General features: G+C 35.3%; 1 protein-coding gene across 1 annotated transcript in view; it reads right to left on the bottom strand.

Moving 5' to 3' along the window:
• LOC136031457 (ubiquitin carboxyl-terminal hydrolase 24-like) overlaps positions 1–6,488 on the bottom strand; it is a 134,273-nt gene extending 127,785 nt beyond the window's left edge. The window contains exons 1-2 of the mRNA XM_065711072.1: positions 6,212–6,488; positions 844–991 (exon numbers count right to left, since the gene is read on the bottom strand). Coding sequence (XP_065567144.1) covers positions 844–991; positions 6,212–6,406 — 343 coding nt within the window. The 5' untranslated portion in view covers positions 6,407–6,488. The remainder of the gene's footprint in view (positions 1–843; positions 992–6,211) is intronic.
• Positions 6,489–12,805: the final 6,317 nt, after the last annotated feature.

Genomic DNA, 12,805 nt, shown 5'->3' on the forward strand with positions numbered 1-12,805 from the left:
CCAAGAAATACAAACATAAATATTTCACACGCAACAAAACCACATAATATCTGCAGAAGTATTTCAAGTATGACACTATAACCCTGAGAAGCAATTTTTCAAAAGATATATGTGTTATATTATGTTATCAAATGATGCATGTGTTATATCATCTTCTATATCAAGATACATTTTTTGGGTCAAAAATTGCATTTTATTTTAAATATTATGTTTTGCTACTTAAAAACCACTAGATATTTTGCGACTTCAATTCAAATGAGCCTTTAAATTGCTCTCTATGTTGTTTCAGTGCCCTGCTAACAGTGAAGACAAAAAAAAAGGGAAAAACAAAGAATAAGAAAAAACAGAAAAAAGAGGACATCAGTGCTTCCCATGCAAAAGTGATTTTCCCTGTTGCTCATGCTAGGGGAGGGGGGCTGTAAGTTTTGTTATTGGTAAAGGCAATTTCATGGTGTACTTTTTGTTTTGATCAGACACAACTTTAGAGGGTTTCTGGCTATTTTTCGAAATCATGAATTTATTTTTTAAATATCACTTTACTACTAACACTAATCATTATAGAAGTTACCATTCCCGAATCCGCCATAACTGACAGGTTTTTTTTTTTTTTTTTTTTTTTTTTTTTTTTTTTTTTTTTTTTTTTTTTTTTTTTTTTTTTTAATATGTTCTACTAAGCCTAATTTAGCTTGACAAGTTGGGTAAACTTAGTAACTTTGAGTCTGTGTTAGTGACCATTGGCTGAACCAAAAGAATATAAAGAAAGCTATAGCATGGGTATGAACTGAGGTAATGACTGAGATGGATGGATGAACAGATGGATGACTGATATCCTAATAACCTTACCTTCAACAGTTAGCCTAGCAGCTGCTTCTAGACACTTTCCAAGGGATTCGTCACGCTTATAGGGTATTGACCATTGATCAGTGAACACTCTTGATTCAAGTTCGTATAGATATCCTTCAGGGAAAACATTGGAATCTGTTTCATTTCTCTACAATGTAAGAAAATGAGCCATTATAAAGGAGGGTTATTCACGTATTTTCATAGAGGTGAATTCGGGGGCTAAAACTAGAATGAAAACCCTTCCACGCAATAAAACTTGAGGTATCAGACTAAAAATGAACTTTTTAGAGTTGTTCACTTTCCGCCTTTGGTGTAAATGTTAGAGCAACATATGTGCTGAAAAAATTCCGTCATGTATGGCCATGCCTGGCACAAATCCTGCGCGTTTGGTACACTTCTGTCACGCTTGACAAGCACCATCTGGTATAAGGGATTTTTGAAAGCAAAAGACCCCTGGCATATTTTTGAAATTCAACCCTTCACAAGAAAATCGAATTCCCCACCCTTAAGGATGAACCAGTGTATGCCTATGTCTAACACAGAGTAGAGAAGGAAGAGAGGGGTAGTCATTTCAAGGTTTACCCTGAAACTCCCCATGACCCGGAAAGATAAAGAAATTGTGGCATAAAATGGGCATTTTGGGATTTCAAAATTCACACCAACTAAGAAGATTCTAGAACCACGCCCCCTTCAAAAATTGGGTGTATGTGCAAATATAGTTATGACTTACTTTATTTTCAAAATCATATATGCTATCAAATTTTTTTTTAAAAGGTCCAAAGGAATAAAAATAGGCAGCTGAATGGTAGAAAACTATTAGGGCTCTATGTTAATGTAATATCACTTTCAAATTTCCAAGGTAGGATACATAAAGATGTAATACAGCAACGATTATCAAACTGTTTAATTTTACTTCAATAAATATTTACTTTTTGTTTAAAAGTTTTTGTTGTGTAAACTTTTTGTTTAATTTTACTGTTTAATTCAATAAAATGTCCGTTTCACTTTTCAGAAAAAAACATACAACAGTAGCCATAAATTTATTTTTCCAGATTATTTTAGGAAATAAACGAAGAATGACTGCCACTACAACAAAAGCTAAGTGTTCATATGGCACTTATGACGAGGCCAGACAAGCCAAGAGCTCACATGGTTTGAGCTCTAGCAAAATTCTAAGAATCAATAGATTGATTTAAAAGGAAAATCGAAGGCTTAATGCTGGTCGGGATTTAAAATAAGAGCTCTGAGTCATGATGTCCTTCTAAATATCAAAATTCATTAAGATCCTATCACCCACTCTTAAGCTATAAATACCTCATTTTTTCTACTTTTTCCTCTCCCTTCAGCCCCCCAGATGGTCTAATTGCGAAAACGACTTTATCAAGTCAATTTGTGCAGCTCCCAGACATGGCTACCAATTTCCATCATCCTAGCATGTCCAAACCCCAAACCCTAACTCCCCCAAAGAGAGTGAGCACGGTTATGTTAATTACGTATCTATGACATTTGCTTGTTCTACCCACCAAGTTTCATCCTGATTTCTCTACTCTAAGCGTTATCCAAGATTTTTGGTATCCCCCTCCAACTACCCCAAATGTCAACAGATCTGGTTCGGATTTAAATAAGAGCTCTGAGACATGAGTTCCTTCTAAATATCAAATGTCATCATGATCCAGTCACCCATTCTGAAGTTAAAAATCCCTCACCTTTTTTAATTTTTCCAAATCAACAACCCCCCCCGCTCCTCCAAAGTAAACAGATCCGTTCCAATTATGTCAATCACGTATCTGTAACTCGTGCTTATTCTTCCTATAAAGTTTCACCCTGATCTCTCCACTCTAAGCATTTTCCAATATTTCTGTTTCCCCCCTCCAACCCCCCATTTCCCCGGATCTGATTCGAATCGAAAATAGAGCATCTGAGACCTAAGATCCTTTTCTATATTAAGTTTCATTAAGATCCTACTACCCATTTGTAAGATAAAGATACCTCAATTTTCACATTTTCCAAGAAATCTGGTTTCCCCCCACCAACTCTCCCCAATGTCACTAGATCTGGTCAGAATTTAATATAAGAGCTCTAAAGCACAAGATCCTTCTAAATGTCAAATTTCACTAAGATCCGATCACCTGTTTGTAAGTTAGAAATACCTCATTTTTTCTAATTTTTCCGAATTACTCCCTCCCCCCCCCCCCCCAACTCTTCAATTGGCAAAAAACACCACATGTGCCTTCACTGCTTTTTGGTGAAAATCTCATGAATACTGCTGACCACATCAATTACCTCAGAGTCCCTATTGGCTTGTCTCTAAGGCATACATGTCTTCTACTGATCAAACACCTCAATTGACAAATCTCCTGCTTGTATGCTTCCATAGTCTCTGCTAAATTCCGTTTTAGCCGCCCCCTCCTTGCCAGCCTATACAACGCTACTGTTTTACCTCATATTCTGTACCTGGCTAAATTTTGGAAACTATTCTTGAAGGCTGAACTGTCTAAAATCCATGTGCTTTTCTTCTGTTTTGCTAAATACCTCCTACATTTTACTCCCTGGTACAGAAACTCAATCCTCTTTAAAAAGTATCACATAACCGATCCTCATGTTGCAGTTGAAAATTTAATCAAAAGACACAATATTAAAATAGTAGATCACAATTGGTATAATCTCCTTTTACAATAGATCTGTTTTCGTTTTATTCATTTTAGTGCTATTTTGTTTGCCCTTTTATTAGTTGAGTCTCTTTCTAGTTATGTCTCTTCTGATATGTTCTTATATATTTTCTTATATTTATATGTTTGTGCTCTGTCTTTTCCATTTCATATGATTGACAGGTTTTCAAATAAATAAATAAATATTAAATATGTTCATTTATATAAAAGATCTGCAAAAGGGAGAAATTTTGTACTTATCCATTAGCCAGTATTCACTTGAGAATTTGGATCTATAAAATTAGACAATCACTGGTTTATTACTGACTGTATACAGAGACAACTAGCTTTGGCTCAGTGGAAAACTACATTGTAGTTATATTTTTTAATAAATATCTAGTTGGTATTTTGATTAGGTTACATTTTACATACAGCACTGCTATACTTAACCCCCAACCCACTAATGTGCAAATATACAGCCCAAATTACATATATCCTATCTGTCTCCCAGGCATCTCAGTTGTTTTCAACCTCATACCTGTAGCTCCAAATTCTCAAGTATGTACTAGCTAAGTACCAGAAATATTATTGCTGTGCAGAATTGCAGCACAAAAAGGACTGCTGAGAGCAAGACACTAAACTCTTGAAAAAAATTATTTGAGAGGGGAGGAGAGGCTTCTTCTCTAAATTTGTCACTGTTGTGTTGGCCTAGGGTGCTGTAGTGAGTTTGGAGTAGCAGTACTATCTCAATCCCTTCTCTCTCTAAAGGGCCCTGTCTTTTGACAGTCTTTGCATTATAAAAAAGAGATCTTGAGAGATCTAGTCTACTGATTCACTGAGGTGCAAGAAATGCATTTTGACCCTCATATCTTAGCTCAATTCTGACCTGGGGCTAAAAATTTGCTATATCTTGATTATTTCTTAACCTTGCCAAGACAATTAAATATGGTTAAAAATACTGCTGAAATGATGAAAAAATAAATTTTCAAAAACTAGAGCCAACAAAAAAGAGTTTGAAAACCAAAAATTATGGTAAAGCTTTTTTCTTAATATTTAATTAGGCTATTTACCATCAATGTAATCTTTAAGTCCTAGAAATAAGAAAGAGCAGAGATGGCAACTTAAGAACACTATTCAATATTATAATTTAGGCCCTGAATTAATCCTGAAACTATTATTGGGCTGACCTAAGCTAGTTTCAAATGTAGGCTTAGTATGTAGCCTCTCAACTAGAACTTAAAAAGCTAGTGTTTTCCTTAGTTTGGTATCTATACCATCAGGGGAGGGAATGTGCTGTCAGAATAGGCCTAACCCTAGTGAAAAGGGCATTAGGTTGTAATTGGACAGAGCATCAAATGGATCTAGCCTACTCTTTTTGTTTAGGCTAGGAAAATATAAACTATCAGGGGTGGGCTTATGGACCAAAGTAAGTCCTGGGAAGGAATTTTCAAAGTACCTAACGGTAAAATTCTAGTTAATTAACTTCTTGCAAAAGAAGTAAGATCTTAACTTCTTTATCTCAGAAAGATTAGGAAAATGAAACTTTCAGGGATGGGTCTACAGGCTAAAGTATGTCCTGGGAAGGTATTTTAAAGCACCCACCTCCACTCCTTCTCCCTCTAGAGGGCCCTGAAATTTGCCTGCATTACAGGTCTATACCTATTGAAATTTTGACAAAACAACATTTTACCTTAATTTTCAGTTACTAGTTGCCTTTTCTATGCCTTTAGTTCTGAAATTGCAGTTCCTGTATTTGAGTGGAATTTTGAGCCATATCAATGTTTTTTTTTAATTTAGGAAATGTATTTGCATATCTTTAAAACCTTATAAAATGGAATTGAGCAAAGTTATGAAGCTGAAAACAATTTTGTTATACTTAAATTAAGCAGAAGATCTATTTTGTAAGGTTTCACTTTTATAACACACATATTTTGAAATGTCATCAAAGGTCAGGGTCCTCTAGATGGAGAAGGAGTGGAGGTAGTTGCTTCAAAATACCTTCCGGGACATACTTTAGTCTGTAGATTCATTCCTGAAAGTTTCATTTTCTTAACCTAAACCCTTACTGAGATAGCAAGAAGTCAATTAACTAGAATTTTACCCAAATTTGACCTAAATATAAGCTGTAATGCACAAAAAACTGCATTATATAGAGGAGGGGAAGGGGTATAGTTAGGGATCTCAAAATAACTTCCTGGGATATACTTTAGCCTGTAGACATATCCCTGAAAGTTTCAATTCTCTAGCCCAACAACTTTCCAAGATAGCAAGAAGTCAATGGACTAGAATTTTACCTAATATAGGATCAAATTTGACCAAAATATAAGCTGTAATGCACAAAAAGCTGCATTATATAGAAGAGGGGGAAGGGGTATAGTTAGGGACCTAAAAATAACTTCCCAGGATATACTTTAGCCTGTAGACACATCCCTGAGAGTTTCAATTCACTAGCCCAACAACTTTCCAAGATAGCAAGAAGTCAATGGACAAGAATTTTACAGTTTTTGGCACTGGACATGTTACCAAAGGTTTAATTTTCCTAACTTAGCCCTTTCCAAGTTATCAAATAGTAGCTAAACTAGTATATTACCATTATATTATTTCTTTAACAAGAAGTAGGCCTAGAGGTTAAAAAAATAGAAAATATTTTACACTTTAATCAGTCTGGGTTACCTTAAGTTTAAACCTGAATCACCCTTACAATACAAAATCAATCTTACATCCCCAGTAGAAAGACTTGAAGCAGGTCTAAATGAAGAGGAATCACTAGGAGAAAAAGCTTGTTCATTGGTTAGCAAAGCAACTGCTTCATTTAAATCATTCTTTGCCATTTGTAAGGCCCTTTTGATCTCTGATATGTCTGGAAATCCCATGGACAGCAATAAACTAATATTTTCATCTTCAGTATTATCCATTATCGTGATTTTACTGTCTTAGAAGTCAATTTTGGTCATGGAAGGGCTGATTCCTACGATTTCATTGACTTCTTTTATAAACTTTACTTGCCGGCCAGTAAGGCAGCGTTGGCCGGTGCTTTCAATTTTGTTCGGTAAGTAATTGAAGGACTTTATTTGTATCACAGTATTTGAGACGGTTGGTGATTTTCTGCATTAAACAGGATATTTGAACAGTTAGTTCCTATATTTTGGCAAAATATGTTTTACAAATGCAATAAAAATTTCAATTTTGACAAAATTCAAAATTGTTGGTTGCAGAACAGGAAAATTTTAATTGAGTAATAAAGCTTAGATTGAAACGGCAAGACTCGCTTTTAAATAGAAATATTGAAGATAAATTTCTGTATGAGTCACCAAAATGTTTCATGATGTATTGAAAGATCCGAGGTACTGGAAGGACCCCGCCCAGTAGGATTTTCTGTTTTCTCTTTTACTGTTTTTCTTTGACTTTTTCTTAGAATAAATTTGTCTATTCTGCCAATTATTAACACCTTGGTCACATTGCACTCTCCCCGAAGATCTTAATAACTGGCACTATTGTTACACTGGTTTTCCCCCAAACTTTTGCTTTAGATCTGCTCCTGTCATAATTTGAATGTTTTGAATTTTCCGCTCAAGTTCAGAAATGTTTTTCCTATTTTTTTTTTCTTCCTAAAAGTATTTGTTCTTTTGATTTACTGATGCAAATATTTATTATATTTAAGCAGACTTATATTTAAGGCTTGTTAGCTTTTTACTTCCGATTTGTGTAGCTGAGAACCAATACTAAGCAAAAATAGTTTCCAGATTGTTCAAACGCTGCTAGGAAAACACTTATATTTAAAGGTGGTAACAAAAAGGTGGTAATAATAGTATAAATCCGCTAAGTGCTGAAGATTTTCAAGCAGCTGCAAATAAACACAACAATGGTAAATCCACAGGAAAAAATCATGCAATAGTAGAGATGATACAAATCTCAGTTGCAGCACGAATAACATTATGGAGCGCCTTTTTCACTACAATATGGGAAAAGGAAAAGGTACAAGTTGATAAGAAACGTAGCAAACTAATATGTCTGTTCAAAAAGGTGATGCCACTGTCCCAGGAAACTGGCGAGGTAAAAGATTGCTTTCAGTCCCCGTTAAACTATTGTTGGCATGTTATTCTGAAAAGGATCCAAAATTGGCTCGAAAAGCACTTATGGTATAAACAATTAAGGTTCCACCCGCACTGTTCTTGCACCAATATTATGTTTACTTTGCGAGTCCTCACTGAAGAAAGTCGGGAATGGCGCTCAAAGATTTACAATATTTTTATTGACTTTGAAAAGGCATTCGACTCTGTAAATCGGGCAAGTTTGTGGAAGACCCGATGCTTTCGAATTCTATCTGGTGTCGAACATCTGGCTGTGTACTGTCGCCGTTACTTTTCGTTATAATTATCGACTTTATTTTCCGCCACCCCATGACCCATCGTATCAAACTTTCTGACGAGGTGACAGTTACCAGTGACCTAGACTTTACAAATGACTGACGAGGTGACAGTTGGTGACCTAGACCTTGCAAATGGCAATACAATGCTATAGTGGTGCAAATAACGTCTGCAAGAGCTTCTAAACAGGGTCAACGAAAAAGAAGCCAACTTGGCCTAAGGACAAATTAGAACAATACCAAAACAATGGTGACTACTGACTCTCCACTTTATATCAGATGTGGAAATGAAAAAACGAAGAGATCGTGGAATTCGGGTGCCTTGAAAGCGTATTGGATAATACGGCATCAACATCCAAAGAAATAATGACCAGAATAAGTCAGGCAAACGTCGCCTTCAGTAGACTCAACTGCATATGAAAGTTGAAAAATTACTCGACCCGGCTTAAGTTACGCCTAATCAACAGCAACGTGACGTCCTCCTTTATGCAGCCGACACCTGGAAACAAACAACAGGAGAAGAGAATAGAGGCAGTTCGAAAAAGGTGCTTAGAGTTATCTGCAATGAGGATAAAGTGCCTTACATTTCCCTCCTTCGGAGAGCAAATTTAGTCACCCTTTAGAAAAGGAGAGCACAGATATCCTTGCGTTTTGCCCACAATGCCGTTCATAATCATCGTAATACTTATCATTTCCATAGTAAACATTAACCCCCCAACTCAAGCCCATGTTCTGTTTCAAGAAAAGTCCTCCTTCTTGCCCCAATAACAGTTTCCACTGAAAGATATAGAAGAGCGTTCTCCCCTCACATAGTTGAATTTTCCAATCAATACCCCCCCCCTCTGTCTACTTCTGTTTTATAGTTTTGGTGTTTATTTTGCAATTGCAAACTTTGTACTTCCTGCTAGCTAGACTTTTATTTTCCCTGTTTTAACTTAATGAGTTTTTATTTGTTTGACTTTTTACTGATTGCAACTTTGTGATTTTGTACTGACACTAAAGTGCGAGTCCGGCCCTTTTGGGCTTGTGATAGCCACTTTATTGAAATAAATCTTATCTTATCTTAAGAGAATTGTTGCATTCAAAAACAATTATCTTCAAAATTTTTTAAATATTCAATGGTCAATCAGAATCACAATAAAAAAAAGTCTGCAAACTTGCCAACCAGTCTTTGATGACTGACATCATTAAAGCTTGGAGGTCGACCTACTTTTGCCATGTTCTCCGAATGCAAGACACTCGGATACAAAAAGCCACTTTGCATTAGCACACAAACAGAAGTCGAAGACGAAGAAGACCTCGGAAAACTTTGCAACGAGCATACCTGTCCTATCTGTGCAGTATCCACACTTCCATTCAACCCGATTCGGAAAACATATATGTAGTTGCCCAAATCAGAAAAGGTTGGAGAAGTCATGTGGATTTTCTGGGTGCCTTCGGGGGCACAGGTGGATCTAAAGTCTAAGAAAACCAAAGCCTATAGAAAACTGCTATCAGTAACCAATACTCTTTGGTTGGTGGCAAAAACAGCCTAGGAAATTACCACTCTATTCTGTTTTACTAGTTATATCCTGTGTTTTTTAAAAGTTCACTAACGCTAGACCATACAATCATACTAAATACACAAACTGTTTCATCCAGATAAATTTGGTTTTTAGAGGGTAGAACAAAGGAGATTTTATTATCATACATTACTTCCGACAGAGAAGTTTTGGAGTAGCTATTTTTTCTGGATTTGATTAAGCCGTTTGTCACTGTATAGACCCTTAAATATTACTACAGAATGTGATTCCTACGGTTTAAGAGGGCCTACTTTGGCTTTGCTTTGTGATTACTCTGAGAATAGAGAGCAGTGTGTATAGTTAATAATGATTTTAAATAATGATTTAGATGATCCTGTATCTTTTGGGACTAAGATTACTATATACTTATTTGCCGTTCATGCAACAATGATGTATGTTAAGCCCACTGAACAACTGCTTATTTCTAAAATTAGTCCAGCATTGACCAATATAGATCTAAACCGGTTTGTCGTAAATATAGACAAGTCGAATTTAGTTATCTTTTCTAGATCTCCAAACTGTTTTTCTTGGATTAAAGAAATCTATTCATATAAGAGCATTGTTAAGAACTCTGGGTCTGTTAAGTACATTGGAATTAACGTTGATGAAAATTTAACATTTAAGTACCTTATGGAAGCTATTTTTAAAACATTATCACGTAGTTAGTTGATTCTTCCTAAACAAAAGCTTGTTACCCTTTCATATATTTTATTTATCTTAATGAATGCCTTCCAATCTATTTTAACAAGTGTTTCTTGAGAGGCTTAGCATCGAATATTAAGCTCAAACAAGGAGAGATATTGAGGCTCCTCACCTAATTTCAAGTGAGACTGCTTCTTCAATTATTTTTAGGGGGCTAAGCATTAAATTAAGCTTTGCCCAAGTTCTAAAGAATTGCATATTCATTGGTTTAAGTATGAGATACGCTTGGGGCTGCTCGGTAAGTACCTTTTTGAAACAGATTGCATTTGGATTGCAATGAAATCTATAATTATGTTTCAGAAAAATTTGAGTCGTTCTTTTTTGCTATTAATTGGTTTTTAAACATTCAATTTATTTTTTCTGGCTATTGTTGTTTTGTGATAAAGATCATGACATTGGGTAGCTTTATTGAATGTGTATTGCAAATGTCTTATTGCTCGGTAAATGGTTTCACATTAAAGCTCGTAATACTATTTAATTGTTGTAAATATTATTTTCCAGTTAGCAGAAGACTCTCGCAAACAACGCTTAGAATGTGCTACCGATAGATTTTCTTTGTTTTTTTTTTTAGAAAAAAAAAATTTCTACAAGCTGTCTAAATAGTAGTTTAAATATTTATTCAAATTAAGAGAAATTTACACTTCTTGGGAGGGTGCGAGGAGGGAGAGTTCGAACAGATTGGAAAGGATAACAAGTGTTTGTAGCTATGTTGACCCAAGTTGGCTGGATGCTGCAATGAGTGTAGTAGAAGGAATGGCTTACCCTTTAACATTTGTGGCCTAGAAATACTATTAGTCATTTTTAAACCCTGTTTAATTCCTATGTTTTGAACAACTGGGCAAAAGGCTTTAAATCTTGTATTCTTGATGACCTAAATATACCTTTTTGTTTTGTAAGCTGATGAGAGCTTCCCCTTATGCCGGACTAATAGACCCCATTTCAGACAGTATTTTCGGTCCTTTTTTGCAGATAACACAACCTTGGTCTTTAATTCAATTTAAAAAATAACAAGTTTTTCTTTCAATCAGCGCAACGAAAATTTTAGGAGTTCTTTATACTTTTGCACCTCCGTTGTGAGCTATTTCAAGGCTACTTTCGAATGTTTAATTACTTCCGAATTTTATGAGCATGCACAACTCCAATGACAGTGCAGAAATGCATCATCAAAATCAATTCTTCTTGCATACTCCTCTTATATAAATAAGTTAAAAAAACTTGGGGCAGCACAAGACATAAAACACACCCTGTTGCACAAGATTTCATAGCACAGTGGCAAGCAAAGCTGCTTGAGGAAATTTTGTTTCAAATCTTAAAAGAGACAATTTTTTAAAATAAGCGTTTTTTTTCCAATTCATTTCTAATAATCAATTCTCATAAAAATTTAAAGTCAAAGGAGTGATAGTAATGAAAGTCCAATGAAACCAATCTGAGTGAAACCAATCTGTGGAAACGGATAGTGGTTGTATGCCACCTTGCACTTCAAGAATTTTCAAAATTCACTCCTACGGAGTGACAAGGTTGTCTTATATTGCGAAGCCAAATCCACAGATGTTTACGATCCATCAAATTTAAATCATGTCAAAGAATATGAAGCCATCGCATTCTCGTACGTCCATGCCCAAAGAAACTTGATTTATACTATACAATTTGTAGAGGCATTTATGAAATTTGGTGGGGAAGATTTCATAGGCGCAGCTATGGTTGTACTTATTAAAACAGAAAATAAGTGTATTTCAAGGTTGTGGAACGTAAATTATCCAATGACTCTATCACCAGATGAGGAGTTGGGCATTAAAAATAAAAAAATGTGTTGGGTTTGTAAGAAGAAATTTGTTGAGGGTAGATTGAGGGTACAATTTTGTCACGGGGTAGAAACTTTCGCGGACTCTGTCATTTATGCAATTTAAATATTAGACAACCGTACTTTCTATCTGTTTATATACACTATTTCAATTATGATTTGAAATTCATTCTACCAGCACTGACACGTTAGCAGAAAGGTGAAGCTGTAGATGGGTATAAGATCATACTCAAATCATGTGAGAAGCTGCTAGGCTTAGATATTACGAAAAACAATAGATAATAGTCATACATGCTTAAATAAATTAGATTCCTGTAATTTTCCCCAATTTCTTAGGTCAATTGATTCACGTACAGAAAAGCTACAATTTTAATAGTTTTTTCCCTCCTTAAATGGCACTTTCAAAAAGGTGAAATGTATGATTTATTAGCTTATAAGGGCAAATACCCGTATGCACACTACAACGCCACCCCAAGGTTACGTGAAGAAATATTACCGTCCATCGAAGCGTTTTATGGTTCAGCTCACGATTGTCAATGCAACACGGCCAATTATGAAATTTGACATAGGGAGGGCTTAAAAATGGGAAAGATTACAATAAAATAAACCTAGCAAGTGATGTATTGACGTTGTTAGATATTATGTGTAAGAACACGGATAAAATCTATGTGAGATTCCAGTTAGATTTGGGTTATTATTTTTTGACTCCTCATCTGGTGATGGATTTAATTGTAAACATCAGTAACAAAGAAATAGGCGTGATTACCGACGTGGATCAGCACTTATTTGTAGAAGCATCTATAAGGGGAGGATTTTTTTCATGAATATTGTATCCTGAAAACCGATCTGACTAGAAAATACTCATGGGAAAAGTCGAATGCAG

This window comes from Artemia franciscana, chromosome 9 (genome assembly GCF_032884065.1).
Source record: "Artemia franciscana chromosome 9, ASM3288406v1, whole genome shotgun sequence".
Taxonomy (NCBI): domain Eukaryota; kingdom Metazoa; phylum Arthropoda; class Branchiopoda; order Anostraca; family Artemiidae; genus Artemia; species Artemia franciscana.